Source organism: Asterias rubens, chromosome 9 (genome assembly GCF_902459465.1).
Source record: "Asterias rubens chromosome 9, eAstRub1.3, whole genome shotgun sequence".
NCBI classification, from domain to species: domain Eukaryota; kingdom Metazoa; phylum Echinodermata; class Asteroidea; order Forcipulatida; family Asteriidae; genus Asterias; species Asterias rubens.
Window position 1 is genome coordinate 1,590,933 of NC_047070.1, and position 18,598 is coordinate 1,609,530.

Genomic DNA, 18,598 nt, shown 5'->3' on the forward strand with positions numbered 1-18,598 from the left:
GAAAATGTATGTTGAGGTGACCGTAAAGCCTGTAATGGGTGTGGGCATGACACCCGTTGCCCCCCCCCCCCTGGAACGGCCCTTTACTTAAAGGCAGTGAACACTATTGGTAATTACTCAAAATAATTATTAGCATAAAAACTTACATGTAATGAGTAATGGGGAGAGGTTGATAGTATAACACATCGTGAGAACGGCTCCCTCTTAAGTGACGTAGTTTTTGAGAAAGAATTAATTTTCCACGAATTTGATTAAGAGACCTCAAGTTTAGAATTTGAGGTCTCGAAATCAAGCACCTGAAAGCACACAACTTCGTGTGACCAGGGTGTTTTTCGTTCATTGTTATCTCGCAACTTCGATGACCAATTGAGCACAGGTTTGTTATTTTATGCATATAGGGCCTATATGTTGAGATACACCAAGTGTTTGAGAAGACTTGTCTTTGACAATTACCAATAGTGTTCAGTGTCTTTAAGCGTGGATTTAGATATAGATTTAGAATTATTCAGTAAAATAGTCAGTGTGGCTTAAAGGAATCAGCTCTCTGGAAGCATAATATTTCGTTTCAAATTTATTCATTTGTTATAAAACATATTCAATAAAACAAAATTAAAGAAAATAAGAGGAAAAGTTATGAATCCCCGTTTTCTTCACCCCTTTATTTATACAATTTATCACTGAAACAAGATGGAGGTGATTGCTCGTGGCTAAATAAATAACTAAATAAATACATAATTAAATAATAGAATAAACATGAAGTGCTAAGAAATTTGTGCTAAGAAATTTGTGCTAAAACAAACTTAGGAACTCTTTTGCAGGACCCTCTACAGAATGAAACATGATGAATACTAAACAAAATATCAAATAATAATCAAAAGAGCGATATGGGTTATAAGTTCCCTTCTTGAGACTAACAAGCTTCCAATGCCCACCAACTGCCTTTCAAAACGAACTTCATATTTCATGATTTCTGAACATATTGAATGATAAAATTTGCTTTCTGAAATTCTGTCTGTCAAAAACTTAAAGGCAGTGGACACTATTGGTAGTTGTCAAAGACTAGCCTCACAGTTGGTGTATCTCAACATATGCATAAAATAATTAACCTGAGAAAATTTGAGCTCAATCGGTCATCAAAGTTGCGAGATAATAATGAAAGAAGAAAACACCCTTGTCACACGAAGTTGTGTGCGTTTAGATGGTTGATTTCGAGACCTCAAGTTCTAAACCTCAAATCTCGAAATCAAATTCGTGGAAAATTACTTCTTTCTCGAAAACATGTCACTTCAGAGGGAGCTGTTTCTCACAATGTTGTATACCACCAACCTCTCCCCATTACTCTTCACCAAGAAAGGTTTTATGGCAATAATTATTTTGAGTAATTACCAATAGTGTCCACTGCCTTTAAGGGGGAATGTCAGTTTATTTGATTGTATAACTATTGTTCTCTTGGAAACCATGAGATAAATAAACAGAAGTCCACTTGGTAACCTCACTTGGTAACAAGTAATAGAGAGAGGTTGATAGTATAAAACATTGTGAGAAACGGTTCCCTTTGAAGTGACATAGTTCTCGAGAAAGAAGTAATTTTCCACGAATTTGATTTTGAGACCTCAAGTTTAGAATTTGAGGTCTCGAAATCAAGTCTGAAAGCACACAAGTTCGTATGACAAGGGTGTTTTTTCTTTCATAGTTATCTTGCAACTCTGATGACCAATCGAGCTCAAACTTTCACAGGTTTGTTATTTTATGCATATGAATAGATACACCAATTGAGAAGACTGGTCTTTGACAATTACCAATAGTGTCCATTGTCTTTAATATATCATGTTTTCAGAATCGTACAAAATAATTTCAATTCATTTTCATATTTAAAAAGATTTCCATGAACTAAACGGCTAAAAGTGGGAAATTGTTTACAATATCGTAATGCAAACAAATAGTTAGCGGTCTGGCGTTTTGACCGTATAGCAGAGTCTTTCTCGAAACGGTTATTACAAAATATATATACTTTTTTTGGTGCATTTTTTATGACATTTTGCCGATTTTGGTTGGTGAGCAGTTTGCAACCGCTAATTCTATATTCCCAATATCGTAAACCCCTTAAAATTAAAAACCATTACGCAGAAAAATGTAGCATTCGTATTTTCCTTTCCTAGCTACTCAAAAAGTAATGAAATAGTAACAAAACAAGGGCAGTGTAAAATTCAAATATGGCATGGACAAATTATGAGAAAGTAAAAGTTTGATTCTCATTAATACATTCTGAAAGATGCTTGTTTCCTGTTTGGAAATGGATAGTTCAATTTGTAGAATTGTGATACATTGGAACTATGTTTCAATATTTTCCTGTTGGATAGGCCTAGTTCGATTTGTAGAAATGCGATCGTACCACCACATTTCTGATAACATTCAAATACAGGTCAACAAATGATATCAATATAAACCACAAGGGAAACTGACTGGGTAAATTTTGAAAAATAATAAATTCATAAATTAAGTAGTTTTCCTTAATCCCCAAAAGTTTAAAAAGTTGCTCTAATTACAAGGCGGTTTGGATAATTCGATTGTTAGAATGCGATGGTGCCACCAAATTTCTGATATAATGATCATCAGTTTTGGTATTATTATTATTCTAATATACATGTCAAGAAATCTGAGTCAACAAATTATATTAACTCCAGAAATGAATGAAGCTGTTTTCTTAAATCTCCAAATTAGTAAACTGTTAATCTCAATATTTCAAGGAGGTTTGCATAATTCGACTGGTAGAATGCGATCGTGCCACATTGAATAATCATACAGTTTAACAAAATCTTAGAAGAAAACAAATTGACATTATAAATGAAGTTGTTTGCTTAAATCCCTTAAGTTGTAAAGAGTTGCTTTAACTACAACTTGTAGTTACAAGGCAGTTTGGATCATTCGATTTGTAGACTGCGATGGTGCCACTCAATTTCCGATATAATAATAATCACAATATACATGTCAAGAAATCTTTAAAAATTATATAAACTTCGTAAATGAATGAAGCTGTTTTCTTACTCCCAAAAGTAGTAAACTGTTTCTCTAATTACAAGGCGGTTTGGGCTCGTTGGGGCCACACCCAATTTCATCCGAAGCATCTAAGCAGTCGACCGTAGTATCACATCGTTGACAGCCTAAGATGCACATGCCGTCATCGCACTCAAACTTCTGAAGAGGCTCGCCATTCATGGTCTTCTTATTCAGGAAATCTGCAGTACAACTTTCTGTCGAGGAAACGAAAGAGGTTGTAGAATATTATAAAGATGAGTTAAAATGTCTCGTAGAGCGCCACTATCGGCAGGAGTAGGAAAGGCATGTACACTTATAAACAATGTGTGCAATAGCATCATAGTATTGTTCAAGCATTTGTTGATCCCTGTAGACAATTACAACGATACAGCAAAGCAGATATCGCGTGATTTTCTTTTTTTTAATTGATGGAAGAACAAATTTTGAAAGTTTCTTGTCCCGATTTGGTAAATCACATACTCTGTTATATGAATAACTACCCATGTTCAGAATGCCTCCTGTAATGTTTTAAAACAATAGAAAGAGTATTGTTCTTTTGTATCTTGTGTTGTGAATGTTTCTTTTCCGTATTGTACTTGGTTGTTTTCCACTGTGAGTGTTACTACAGTTCTTTCTTTTTTCGTTTTTCTTTTAAAGCAATCGCACAACATCGGTAAACAGTATTGTCCAAAGGCCCACACTTCGTGAATCACAACTTAGATAAAATAACGAACCTGTGAAAATTTAGGCTCAATCGGTCATCGGAGTCGGGAGAAAATAACGGGAAAACCCACCCTTGTATCCGCACGTTTCGCCGTGTCATGACATGTGTTTAAAATAAATCCGTAATTCTCGATATCGAGAATTGATATTGTTTAATGTTTTCAAAAAGTAAAGCATTTCATGGAACGATATTTCAAGAGAAGTATTTCACCATTATTACTTTCTGTAAACCCTGTAAGTTATTTGTAAATCTGTGAACTTGTATTTGTTTTGTGTACCGAAAGTGTCCAATTGCTGTTATCGGGACCATGGTGTTAAACAGTATCTGGACTGATTTTAGTATCCTGGATAAAACAAAAAAAAATATTTCGGTAACTGTGACCTCGTTCAGTCTTGGGCCTCAGGCAAGATACTGCACTGATGGTCATACTGGAAAGTTAGCATTTTGAGTCATAATTTCCACATGAATCCAAGACTTATGTAACGGCAGAACAAGTTTTGAGATGTGCCCATTTCACAGTGCAATCTCCATAAAATAATATAAGATGTTATGCTTTCTTTCATGGAGCTGTGTACAATTCATGCCAGCAGGAAGTCTAGGCTTGGTTGCTCTTTTGAAACAAAAATGTGATGTCATAGGTAACATCGTCTGTAGGACAGAAATTAACGTCTCGAACTAAGACTAGCGGCTGACCTTTATGTTGCTCTGCGCAGTGATCCTCGTCCGACATGTCAGCGCAGTCAGCAACGGAGTCGCACTCGTACCTCTTTAGCGTGCAAGAATCCACTCCGGTTTTACATTGGAAAGAAGGTTGCTCAAAGATGTCAAGCACCAGGCATGACCCTGACGATCATAAGAAACAAAATACAGTCAAACATCATAAAGAGAGCATGTTATATAAAGTTTGGTTCTCCAGAAGACGATCAGAGCATACTGACCGAAACGTTGAGTTGAATCCAACGGTACTTTTTAGGACCACCCCAACTCATTATAGATAGTCTTTACATGTGTTACTGCAAAACTTTCCATGTCGTCACTTTCCATCATGCAAAGTTTCAAATCCTACTTAAGCTTGGTTCTGCTTATAATGTGTCGTATGGACAGATTGTTTTACCATCCTTTATAATTAACATTCCTATTTAATAAATTATTTCACTTTCGTAATTTTAAGTATAAGAACTGAGCACTTCGGAAACTTCTTTTGCGCACCTTATTTTTGACAACCATGTACCAACAAAGTAAACATTTTCAAACTATATAATTTGCAATAAAATCGCAATACATCCAACCTTTGACTAACTTTGGTGGTGAATTTTTCCAAAATAAATCTGATGAGATTTTTCTTTTTTTACAGTGCTTCATACAACCGTGTCGATCGGTAAAATAAAAGTATAAGAACTTTTAAGAGCACTTAAGAAACTTGTTTCTTGCACTCATTTTTCGATCTCTTACGCAACCATGTACCAACATCGCATTATAAAAAAAATTCTACTCATCAATTGTACTTCAAAGTTTTTCTTCTTCACAGTATCAACAAATAAAAGAAATTATCACCCAAGAACGATCCGTTTAAAATACAACTTCACAGTAAAAAATATCAAGAACTGGATGAAAACAAATGACACTGCAGAGGGATCCATTTTAGAAGCAGATCTTATAGGCAATGGTTTTTAAGGCAACCACTTGCATTGAGACAAAAATAACAAGTAAATTCCTTCCTCCATTAGAGAACCGAATTTGAAAAGTGGTGGTACTTACATGTCAATGGCTCCGATGATACAAACAATGGACAGCATAAGACTGCTATAAAGATGATTGCTGTAATTCCTGTAGGCTTCATTTTGACGGACTCAAAGGTAACTTTGGAAGGATAATAAAGAAAACGTTTTAGAACATAAAACAAAAATGTTGCTCTTTCTGCGTGTCGTACCGGTGTACCGCTACAAACAATGGTCCGAAATCAATGCAGTTCGCCTTGAGGCAAATGAAGCAACTGAACCCTTTGTTTAGTCTGAAAGCGGTCAGTGTTTATTAATATCATGGAGGAAGGAAGCATTCCTCCAAGGTGATATATTAAACAATGTGTTTAAACAATGGATCAAGGAATTAGAACAGGGTTCAGTAAAAACGCCCGGAATGCTCAAAATCGCCTACATGTATAAATCGCATGACATGTACCGACCTCTTGTACTCTATGTTATTAGCAACCATTACCAATTAGTACACAATAGGTCACTTGTGTTTGCACAACACTATTATGTTTACTGATCTATTTTGCAAACACTTGATGTGCTATATTAAAATCGTTCCTTTTTTTAATACACCATCAAGCAATGATTCAACTACGATGCATACTTAGCTAATTACTTCCCAAGCTAAAAAGCAAAAAAGTACTTGAAGGTTAACGCGGAGGTTGTTCGGTTAATTAGACACACCATTGTTTTAATTAAAACAGTTGAAGTAGACCTCCTCGGGTTTAGGTTTCTAGGCACACTTATAGAAGGCACTGGACACCTTTGGGAATAATCAAAGACCATTCTGCTTGCTTGGTGTATCTCAACCACAGATGCACAAAATAACAACATTTGAACTCAAGCAAGAATAAAAAACACCCTTGTTACACGACGTTGTGTGCTTTCATGCTTGGTTTCGAGACCTCACGCGTGAGGTCTCGAAATGAAAATCAATTCAAAATATTTTACTGATATTTCTTCCACAAAAACTAACACTTCAGAGGGAGCGGTTGCTCACAATGTTGTATACTACCAACCTCTCCCCATTACTCTTGACCAAGTAAGGTTTTATGCTAACAATTATTTTGAGTAAATACCAAAAGTGTCCAGATGCCTTATGGTGACTAAAAGAAGGAACTGTAAAAAATCACAAGTCTTCTATCTAAAATCAGACCAACTATAAAGCTTTGAAGCACTCAATCAAATCAATACAACACGGAACAGCTCTACGTATTTGTTCACAATCCCATAATGCCTAGTTTTAATATAAACGGTTGAACTTAGACTAGACCTTCATAAAATGTTTCAGCTTACCGACGAGGTAATAACCTCAACAATAGCCCATAACACATTATTACTCAAAGCCTATCAAGTTTGCATTCCAAAATGGTTTAAATACATGCGACATGGCAAAAGCATTGCACTAAAATTCAGGATCAAGTCTTACCTCGCTAAAAAAAGACTATATCAAGTTTGCATTTCAAAACGTTATTAATACCGGCGATAAACTGCTCTCAAATGTTATCTTTTTTCAACGAGTGTACTGTAATTAATTTCATGTAACTGTCTTGAGCGCCTTTGAATTGCTTTTGGCGCTATATAAATGTCTTCTGAGCAAGATTGACTGCCATAGCAACAACATTGCATCACTGAAATTCAGATTTAAAATACCTCGCTAAATTTATCCAAAATGCAAAACTGTCAAGTTTACACTCCGAAACTTTATCAATACAACAACTGCATAAAGTACACCATGAAATACAGGTTCGAGACTTCGCTTATAGCTATATATAAAGTTTGCATTCCCTATCTTCATCAACACAACTGCAGAATACACTGCAATACAGGTCAGTGAATGGTCTCTCTTGTACAGCAGGGCAAAATGCTGCAAATGTGTCAGTTGCTACTCAACAAAATAGTCAGAATTATGCTACTCAATATATCCATTCAGTGTGCAAAAAGTATATTCAGTCAAAACATTTTGCTATGCAAAAGTGATTGATGAAATTGTTCCCTGGCACGCAGGTTCAAAACTTACCTTTTAAAACTGACTGAATCTGAGGTTCTTACTGGTGTTCTACTCGTCTTAAGAGTTCTTCTTTTATTGTTTTTCGTGCAGCTTACTTTGGTCATGGAAGGATGCGTTCAGTCCGGGTTGATGAAAAAGCTTTCTCTGCATGAGTTTTATAGAAACGGGGCAACACAGGATGTTTAGGAAGACCAGGGTTTAACCAATTGGTGACGTCATGCATTTCCGGTAATTGTCATAGAGTATTAAGGATTCGTTTTTACAGGTGGATCCGTTATGTTTTTCAAAAATTGAGTATGCGTTATGACTGACATGTTTGGTTTCCATAATTATTTTTGGGAACTCGACAAATTTTGATTCGGAGAAAGAAAACGAAATGTCAACTTATACGGAAGCGCGACGAATTTTACCTGCACCAATTATTATTTGTTTCAAAGAATTTAATAAAAGAAGGAGCACCAAGTATCAAGCTTTAAAAGGGTTTTGTTTTTTCAATAGAAATGCAAACGGAATCAGCAGTTATTGGCCAGAAGATACCCCCCAACCCCACCTAAATTTTTGTTTTTACCCGGCCTTGTCCACCTAAAAAGTTAACCCTATAGCTTCAGCACTCCTTGCAGCATTATATTCGGCAAATTGTTGGATTCTCGCTTGCAACTCCAACAGTCATTAGAAACTGTTATATTTTCCAATTTATATACCGAGTACAAAAGAGCAATAACTCGAGAAAATGTGCCTTCTAACAAGGCAGAACTTTCATCATTGCCTTTTATATGATGTTTACTAATACATCACAAAGTTCATTTCCCGTGCTAAATTTGACCACAGACACCTTGAACCTAAAGTACTGTTGACGTGGGAGTTAATCCAGGGTTTATCCCGTTGACTTTTGACTTGGGCCGCCTCCTCAAGATAGATCATAATCTTTAATTAGTCACACCCCATAGTCACACCATTCCACATCCACTGCCTTCCTCTATGGTAATTTCTCATCAAGACCACTACAGGTGGCCACTATTGATAATTACTCTAAATAATTGTTAAAGCTCCTTTAGATTTCACATGTCATGTAGTTGTAGTGTGTGTGTTTTATTGTAGCATAGACAATTTTTATTAACAAAACATTCGGGAACAGCTTTGTGATTGTTTACAATCACTATCTCTAGTTACTCTAAATAATTGCTAGCATAAAAACTAACTTGGTAACGAGTAATGGAGAGCTGTTGATAGAATGAGAAATGGCTCCCTCTGAAACGTAGTTTTGTTTTAGAAAAATATAATTTCTCACTGCAAATAAAGTCACCAGGCCTGAGGCCCTTTTTAGGGCTACTTAAAGCACACAAATGTGCAACTAGTTTGTTTTCTTTCATTATTCGCTTTCAACTTTACTCAAAGCTGCTAAGCAGGAAGTAGTACAGGAACATACATGAGCAGTTCTCGGCGAAGGGCAAGTCTGTTTCTTAAAGCTTGCAAATTATGCTTATTATAAAAAACAACCAGACGCAGATATGCGAAAGCAAATAGCTTTTAAAGCAAGAAATTATTACACCCATTAAGCCAGCAACATACTTTAAGCTACTATAGCAGTAAGCACATGAAGCCGTCGCAATATACACTAGGCATACTGCGGCACTCGACTATTTTATAAGCTTGTAAATTATGCTAAGCTTTACCAGTTGAATAAGCTGATACAGAAGAGGCAACTTGTTTTTTCTGCAAACGTGTAAAACGGACCATATCTCCTGCATGTGGCTTTTCTTTTTACAAATCTTGGTAATTGATTGTCACGTCACCATTGTCAAAAGAAATTAAATGAGTTTATGCTAATTTGAAAATACTATTCAACCCGAAAACTGTTGGATTTTCCCCAAAATTATGCAATTTTATTGTGACTTTAGTCACGTAAGATCGAAACTTATTTGAAATGAGTCATCTGGCTGGAAGTTTACCTCAAACAAACAGCAGTCTATTCCAAAAACGACTCAAATAAAATACTGGTTCCCTCACCACTACAATCAAGCCCGAATCACACAAAGCAAAATTCACAGTATATTATAACAAACATGATGACATTATTTGACACCGGATCGAGACATTTATTTTGATTGGGTCGGAGTTTACCTCAAACATAAAACGAGTCATACCCAAATGACTGAAAAGAATGTGGATTTTCCCCAAAATTATGCAATTTTATTGTGACTTTAGTCACGTAAGATCGAGACTTATTTGAAATGAGTCATCTGGCTGGAAGTTTACCTCAAACAAACAGCAGTCTATTCCAAAAACGACTCAAATAAAATACTGGTTCCCTCACCACTACAAACAAGCCCGAATCACACAAAGCAAAATTCACAGTATATTATAACAAACATGATGACATTATTTGACACCAGATCGAGACATATTTTGATTGGGTCGGAGTTTACCTCAAACATAAAACGAGTCATACCCAAATGACTCAAAAGAATTTGGTTCGCTCACCATCTATAAAGTCAGCCCGTATTCTCAGTATTGTAACAAACAATAATACAAATTATGCCATTTATTTTGACTTTTATTAGTGTCACACAGGATAGAGACTTATTTTGATTGAGTCAGAGTTCACCTCAAACAAAATAACATTTACGCTTTGCCAATAAAAACTCAAAAGAAATTGGTTCCCTTACTAAGCCAACCAGGGCCCAATTTCATAGAGCTGCTAAGCACTAAAAAATTGCTTAGCATGAAATTTCTTCCTTGGTTAAAACAGGATTACCAACCAAATTTCCATTTGTTGTACGTTGCTTCTTACTGGTATTGCTGCTGTTTGCTTGTCCTGAAAATCACGTGGAAATTTGGTTGGGATTCCTATTTTTATCAAGGGATAAGAGAAATGTCATGCTGAGCAAATTAATTTGTGTGCTTTACAGCACTATGAAATTTTGCCTTTACAGTACAAAGCAAAATTCTCAGTATTAACTAACATTATGCCACATTTGACTCTTTTGTCACACAAGTTCGAGACATATTTTGATAAGTTTACCTCAAACATAAAACAGTCTTTGCCCAAAAGACTTAAACGAATTTTGTTCGCTCACCATTTATAAAAGCCAACCCGTATTCTCAGTATTATTCCATTTATTTTGACTTTTTGTCACACAGAATCGAGACATATTTTGAATGAAGTCATAGTTTACCTCAAACAAACAAAAATCTTTGCCAAGAATGACTCCAAAGAAATCGGCTCGCTTACCATAAGCCAACCCGTACACTACAAAGCAAAATTCTCAGTATTAACAAAATGCCATACTTTGACTCTTTATGTCACACATGATCGATCCTTATTTTGATTGGGTCAGAGTTTATCTCAACAAACAACAATCTTTGCCAAAAACGACTCCAACGAAATCGGTTCGCTTACCATAAGCCAACCCGTACAGTACAAACAAAAATTTTCAGTATTAACAAACATTATACCATGTTTTGACTCTTTGTGTCACACATGATCGATCCTCATTTTGATTGTGTCAGAGTTTATTTCAAACATACAACTATTTACGTCAAAACGATTCAAGAGAAATTGGTACACCCCTTTCCCACCACCCCCCCCCCCCATAATAATGAAAGGGAAAAAAACACTTGTCGCACGAAGTTGTGTGCTTTCAGATGCTTGATTTCGAGACCTCAACTTCTAAATCTGAGGTCTCGGAAATCAAATCCGTGGAAATTACTTCTTTCTCGAAAACTACGTTACTTCAGAGGGATTCGTTTCTCACAATGTTTTATAATATCAACCTCTCCTCATTACTCGTTACCAAGAAAGGTTTTATGCTAATAATTATTTTGAGTAATTACCAATAGTGTCCACTGCCTTTAAATATCCGAGTAAGAAATCAGCTCTTTCTGAAAAACTGCGTTATGCCTACTTCAAAACAAAAATTCGTGAATTTACCATTACTACATGTGTGTGTATTAAAGATTTGTATACTGAAATATTTCTATACCTTCCCGCCCGAGCTCTGTAAAAACATAAAATTCCTCTGTTTGGATTTGAGAATACACGCCCTTGTCAATTTTGTTGTACATGTTGACTATTTTGAGGGTCAACTAACACAGAAAAAGTGACCCGCATGTATTTACCTACGATCTCGTAATCAAGGGCCACAATATTATGATGACACAATAACAAAGTCATAGATACAAATATGATTTGAGGCATTGCATGGTGAGGTATCAATATATATTTGGTTTGCGGTCGTGATATCTTGCCAGGTAGAGTTTGTTCTTTTTAGAGAACTGTCTTGCTTTATTCTACCATGGAGGTAGAATTACTGCGGAGTATGTTCGAGAGACTTCTCAGTTCTGAAAAGAACTGTCCTGCCTATTAACTATATACTTACCTGGGGATGGTCACAGAAATAGGCTGGGACTACTACTTGAGCTTACATGATCGTAATTAACTGTACTACCGCGGAGTCAGTTCTTTAAATGGTATCGATGTCATAGAAGTTTATGTCGTGTGGGTGTCGAGCAAATATTAATAAACGTGTGACTAAACTGATGCCTCACATACCAGATCGGTTTATTCCTTAATGATTAACTCTTAATCTTTAATTAATGTCTGGAATCCAGACCTTGGCTTAATGTAAAGGTTACGAACCTGATCAGTTATAACTGCCCAACCCTAACCACGTTAAAGTCAGTGGACACTATTGGTAATTACTCAAAATAATATTAGCATAAAACCTTACTTGGTGACGAGTAATGGGGAGAGGTTGACATTATAAAACATTGTGAGAAACGGCTCCCTCTGAAGTGACATATAGTTTTCGAAGAAGAAGTAACTTTCCACGATTTTGATTTCGAGACCTCAGATTATTTAGAATTTGAGGTCTCGAAATCAACCATCTAAAAGCACACAACTTCGCGTGACAAAGGTGAAGTTTTTGACTCCATAAAAACTAAATGGCCCATCCAAGGAAACGTATCCCTTTACCTCCAGTACGATTTAAAACAGAACTTGTATTATTCATGACCGTTTTTTTTTTATTACCGGGTCTCAGAGGTTAGTTTATTTATGTACTAACCTCCAGGACCTGTTTCTTGACATGGAGATGGACATAGGAATGTTTAAACAGAACTTGTGTTAGGCATAACTGTTTTTTGTTGTTTTATTACCAGGTCTTGGAGGTTAATATTCTGTGCACTAACCTTCCAGACCTGTTTCTTCTGACATGGGATGGATATAAGGATTTTAAAACAAAACTTGTTTAGGACGTGAAAGTTTGTTATTAAATAAGTTAATAAAAAAACTTTCATGTCTTATTACCAGGTCTAAGGAATTTTAAAACAGAACTTGTATATGGCCAGAAAGTTGTTTTTTTTTCCAATTAACGGGTCTCAGAGGTTATTTTGTGCACTAACCTCCAGGACCTGTTCCTTGACATGGAGGTGGACAGAGGAATTTGAAAACAGAACCTGTAGTGTATTAGGCCTGAAAGTTTTTGTTGTTTTATGTACTAACCTCCGGGACCTGTTTCTTGACATAGGAATGGGTATAGGAACTTAAAAACAGAGCTTGTTTTATGATACTTTTTCCAATTACCTGGTTTCGAAGGTTTAAGGCCGTGTCCGAAACGGCGACTTCGGCTACAGCTACGGCTAGATCGCGCGCGTCTGCTATTCTTCAACACTGGTAGACGCGCTGATCTAGACGTAGCTGTAGCCGAAGTCGTCGTTTCGGACACGGCCTTAGTAACCTCCAGAACCTGTTTCGTTTCTTTCTAGCGTCATAGGGCGCCCTCTTTAGTCCGTGTTGTATTTTCCTGGCTAAACAAGATGGCGGCGCCCGTCGGACAAGTTTGTGGGAGGTTCATTTTTCAAAGACTGTCTAAGATTAAGAATGTCGGGATATGCAGCCAGGCTTTTTGCACAGGACAGGAGAAAGTGAGTCTTTTCAATTGTACACTAACAGTTAAAGTTTAATTGTATTGTCAGATACTTTTTTCGTCTGATTTTCTAATGCTTGTGTTGGGCGCAAACTTCTGTCAATCCTCGCGCAAACTTCAGCCTCCGCCGAGCGCGCAAACTTGATGGCTCGATCTAAATGTGTGCACACTTAGCCTGCGCACTAGATATTCCACTAGATATTCTAGGCCTACTCCTAGAACTATTTCGGTTTCGTCCGGCTATCGTCTCCCGTACGATAGCCGGACGAAACCGAAATAGTTCTAGGAGTACCGTATGGCCTATCTATATGTGTCATGTTATGCCGTGCAGTTCATAATGAGCTTGGCGAAATGTAGCACCAAACTTCATCAGCACACACAAATTTGCCAAGCGCAAATTTCACTCCCAATAAAATACCTTGAATGAAGTTGAAGTATGCGCTGCCCATCTTGAAGATTGCTCGCACGTGCTTCAAGCTAGCGCGGGCGGCTAGTTTGCGCAGGTTGATCTAAAACCCCCTCGAGACCCACGACCCCCTCGACCACCCGACTTTATTGCAATTGTTTTTTCTGTACACCGAAATTGCTACAGTTCACAACCTCAGCCAATCATGCACACATTTGTATGCTGACGTCGACTACACACCATGCCTCGCACATCTAAACACAGCGTACGAGACAAACCATACACACGTGGTATGCACGAAGCAAACTGCGCATGATTGGCTGCTTAGATCGGTCCTGTGGCAATTGTGATGTACAGATAAAAAAACGCGGCATTTCCACGCGTATCTCTTGGCCGATCTGAGCCTGAATAAGATTATTATCCCAACTGGGAACCTGCATTTACCGCCCGAGTACGATTACGGCCAACTCATTACGTGAAGTTCAGGCAGACCCATTTCCGGCCGATCCCTCCCGTTCTGTGTACTACTAGTTGCTCTATGCGCGGAGCTCGAGGTTATAGACCCGACCGACCAAAATGGCCCACACGTGTTTTGGGGTACCCAATCGGTGTAGAGTAATACAACTGTGTGGCTGATGCAGATTAATAATCGCATGCATTCTCAGACTTGAAATCAAGTCTAGTCGTGGAAGGAAGTTGCGTCGCGGATCACACACACTGTGAATTCTAAATCGTTCATTCTTACTCGGCCGTAAAGCGGCATTTTATGAATTCGGAATTTGGACATTCTTGGAACACGGGGCGGATGTCGAGGGTTGTGGGTCGAGGGGGTTTTAGAACAACCCAGTTTGCGCCCAACACTTGGATTGGAAGTTTGAAGTTGGCCAGGCTGGCTGGACTTCCGAGTCCCTGATGGAGTGTAAAAGTAAAAAAAAACAAAAAAAAACAGGCACATTACTCAGCTGGGATTCAAACCCACGACCTTTGCCTTCTAGAGCAGGTTCCAATTTCATTAAACCGTTTAGATTTGGAATGTTGGCTGTTTTTGCTTGTAGGCCTAGAGGCAATATTTTCCTGTGCTTACCCCCTATTAGCAAGTTTTTGTGCTTACCAGACCTAGTGTTTACTTACACACCAAAGCTTGTATTACAGGCTTTATGAAATTGGGACCTTATTTTTTTCCCAATTAGACCACAGGCATATTAGTGATTTCATGTGGTTTTTAATTTTACAGAAGCCTGGATTAGTTTTAGGTGTTTACAGCAAAGAAGACGACAAAGAAGAAGGTTTCATCTTCACAAAAGCTGCCGAAGAAGTCAACAACAGAACATCTGGGAGACTGCAGGATCTTCTCAACATGTAAGAACTTAGCCCCCATTTGGGTCCAATCCGCTTTGTATCCCTGGCCCCAGCGCCAACGCAATCATACTCTAGCATGTCTAGTGCCCAATGAAGTTACCCTGTCTGCGCCTTGCTGAGTACCAAGCAACCCAGTTGTCGGGTTTACACTTGAACATATTGTTGTTGTGAAGTTGAAGAGCGAGGCCAACTGTGAAAGTGAGGATCACAAACTGAATTGAACAATGTTGGTAATAACTCAAAATAATTCTTCAGCATAAAAACATACTTGGTAACGAGCAATGGCGAGCTGTTGATAGTATAAATAAACATAGTTTGTGAGAAAGAGGTAATTTCTCACTCAAATAATAAAATACTTCAGGCCTGAAGCCTTTTATTATGCAGCAAATTGCGCCAGTAGCACCTTGTAAAACATTACATGGTGCTATCAGAATTAGGTCTCATAATTCAAACGTAGTCCCACATCTTGCAGGAAATACTCATTACTGTATGTTACAGTGCCAGGAGCGTCACTGAGTGACGGATAGTGCTGGGCGAATAGTGAAATTTTGATATTCGGATACCGCTGGCCAACTATCCAAAATTAACCGGATATTCGAACAGTTTTTTTAGCCGCTAGAGGGCGAAAAAAAAAAAAAAAAATTATATTAGTTTTAGACAGTGTCACTCGGTTCATTCATAAAAATAACCGGATCTAATTTAAAGATGGCGATTTGCTTTTTCTTTTGATCGTGATTGACTCTACTTGAAGGAAAACTTTCGTAATGTTTGAACAAATTACGTCAGAAATGTCATTGTTTTAACTCTTCACGGAGGTGGTATGCTGTTTTATGCTGCCTTGATAGAAGTTTCATAAGGATTCAGACAAAACATTCCAATCAGTTGACGCCCGACATCCGCGGATGTTCGGATATTAAAAGAATATTCGCGCCCTATGCGGATATCCGGTTAAGAAAAAAAAAGGCATTCGCGGTTACGGATAGGAAAACCTATTCGCCATTAACCGGATATTTGAATAATTCGCCCAGGCCTAGTGACGGACATGTGCGCTATTTCCTTCTCATTATTCTCAATTTTCACAGGTTTGATATTTTATGCATATGTTGAGATACAACAAATGAGAAGACAAGTCTTTGACAATTACCAATAGTGTCCATTGTCTTTAACTGAATATATGGCTCAAAAACTAACCCCAAATAACCAATAGAAGTTCTGACCTACACATTTGGGCTCAATTGGTCATCGAAGTCGGAAAAAACACCCTTTCAGATGCTGGATTTCGAGACCTCAAATTCTAAATTGGTGAGATTCGAACCAGAGTTCACAGAGGTGAAAGGCAGGGAAAGAAACCACTGAGTCAACCTGCTCTCAATTCTTTATCTGTACCATAGTACCATTCAATGTTTTACTCCCACAGTGCTGGGCCGACCATCAAGCAAGGAAAAACCAAGATTCTCTATGACATCAAACAGGTTAGTACTAAAATCAAGTGATCAAAACTTAAGACTGATTAAATTTGATCAGTCAGAACTGACCCAGGCCCGTTTTCACCAAGCACAAAGATTCATCTTAAAGACACTGGATACGTTTGGTAAATATATACCAGTATTTTCACTTTGTGTGTCCCAACATCTTGCATAGACTAACAAGTCTATGAAAAATTTGGGGTAAAATGGTCATCAAAGTTGCAAGAAAAGAATGAAAGAAAAACACACTTGTTACACAAACTTGTGTTCTTTCAGATGTCTGAGAAAGGCTTCAGGTCTGAAGTCTTTCTTGGATTCAAATATTTTAGTGAGAAATTCAAAAAGAGCCGTTTCTCACAATGTTTACTTTCATTCACCAGCTCTCCATTGCTCGTTGCCAAGTAAGTTTTTATGCTTATATATACTTTGAGTAATTACCAATAGACCTTATGCATTGACGTCATCCAGCCGCCATCTTTGAGGTCAAACGGTGACGAAACAATCGAAACGCACATAGATTGGCCAATGAACAACCTTCTTTTGACCTCAATGCGGGTGCGCCGTACTGAAATGACGTCATGTGCATAAAGTCTATAGTGTCCAGTGTTGCATTTAAGATGAGTTGACAATGCTGCTGTCAACGGGATTTTTACCCAGACAAGTATAAACTAGTACTGTGGCACTTAAAAGGGCACAAAGGCAATGGCTAAGGGGCATGGATCGGAAGGGGTAACCCTGTTTCAACCCCAGGATGAGGTGGCAACGTGCCCCTGGTGAAAGTGGCCCTGTCTTGTTAGGCGATCTCTCGTAAGTATTGTTGTAGAAGTCCACCAAGGGTTTTACTGATCTTCTATTCCCTTCACCTTTCTCCTTTTCCAACTTCAAGGATGATTTTAGCAGTGTTGCAGTGGTAGGTCTCGGCAAGCAGTCGGCCGGACTTAGTGAATCTGAGCAAATAAATGAAGGAAAAGAAAACATCCGAGCGGCCGTCGCTGCTGGAGCTGCTCAGCTTAGGGAGGAGGGTGTGAGAAACATCAGCGTGGACCCGTGCAGCAACGCTCAAGGTATGTCGTCTTAACTTTCTGTTTCTTTCGTTCGTCGTTGTAGTCCTTAGAGTCATGACTGACTCATTTATGCCCCTGTCCAAAGCTGACCAGTAGGCCTGTTTAGTCAATGGTAAAGGCTGGTTTATAGTTGGTCGCACGATGGTTGCGCGATGAAAATCTTGACGCGCGATCCTTAAAAACACAGTTTATAGTCATCGCTGAGGCATATTAACTGTGTTTTGTATGCACAGTAGAGATTTCCATCGTGAGACCATCGCCCGACCGACTATAACCCGGCCTTAGGAAGAGGGGGTAGGGTGCAGTCGACAAAAGTGCCCTATGCAACTGTTAAAGAATAACTAAGAGAGGTTTGCGGTAACACCATGTGAAATCTCTTTGAGTTGTGTTGGGTCTGAAAAGAACTGGTCGTTAAAAACTCAAAGTTTCGATCTGGGCCCAATTCTAAAAGCTGGTTATCTAATTAAACAACTTATTTTGAATTTTTGGTTTATGATTTGGTTTTGTTTTCACAGCTGCTGCGGAGGGTGCCAGCCTGACTCTCTTTACGTACGATGAACTGAAAGACTCAACCAACAGGAAACCACATGTAGAGCTTGGCCTCTATGGTGATCAAGAAAGGTGGGCTGGTTCCTGAAAAAAAGAATTTATTTTTAAATCCCGCTCCTGCAACCAAAAACTGAAATCTTCAAGAGGGCAAGGCCATTTTCAATATACAGGACACATCCATCTCATTTGAGAACTTGTGAAGGGGCACCAAGGCCAAGATTAGGTCTGTAAAGAGACTTGAACAGAGGTGGGTTGGTCCTAAAAAAAATCTTTACGAGGGCAAGGCCATTTCCAATGAAAATGAC

General features: G+C 38.1%; 2 protein-coding genes across 2 annotated transcripts in view; one reads left to right on the forward strand and one right to left on the reverse strand.

Moving 5' to 3' along the window:
• LOC117294898 (cytosol aminopeptidase-like) overlaps positions 1-18,598 on the forward strand; it is a 43,895-nt gene that overhangs the window by 16,146 nt on the left and 9,151 nt on the right. The window contains exons 2-6 of the mRNA XM_033777448.1: positions 13,289-13,447; positions 15,090-15,214; positions 16,632-16,686; positions 17,567-17,744; positions 18,260-18,365. Coding sequence (XP_033633339.1) covers positions 13,289-13,447; positions 15,090-15,214; positions 16,632-16,686; positions 17,567-17,744; positions 18,260-18,365 — 623 coding nt within the window. The remainder of the gene's footprint in view (positions 1-13,288; positions 13,448-15,089; positions 15,215-16,631; positions 16,687-17,566; positions 17,745-18,259; positions 18,366-18,598) is intronic.
• On the reverse strand, positions 1,821-7,678 carry LOC117294902 (low-density lipoprotein receptor-like). Its single transcript, XM_033777452.1, has 4 exons — positions 7,532-7,678; positions 5,519-5,620; positions 4,454-4,603; positions 1,821-3,251 (listed from the first exon to the last, which is right to left on the reverse strand). The coding sequence occupies exons 2-4, from the start codon at positions 5,598-5,600 to the stop codon at positions 3,070-3,072; spliced, it is 414 nt and encodes a 137-aa protein (XP_033633343.1). The 5' UTR covers positions 5,601-5,620; positions 7,532-7,678; the 3' UTR covers positions 1,821-3,069.

Bases quoted from the DNA above. Each gene is read 5' to 3' on its own strand.
- LOC117294902 (XM_033777452.1), bottom strand. From the start codon at position 5,600: ATGAAGCCTACAGGAATTACAGCAATCATCTTTATAGCAGTCTTATGC. The intron at 4,604-5,518 runs GTAAGTACCACC...TATGATCGTCAG, and splicing joins ATCATCGGAGCCATTGACAT to GGTCATGCCTGGTGCTTGAC. The intron at 3,252-4,453 runs GTCAGCCGCTAG...TTTCCTCGACAG, and splicing joins CTGCGCAGAGCAACATAAAG to AAAGTTGTACTGCAGATTTC.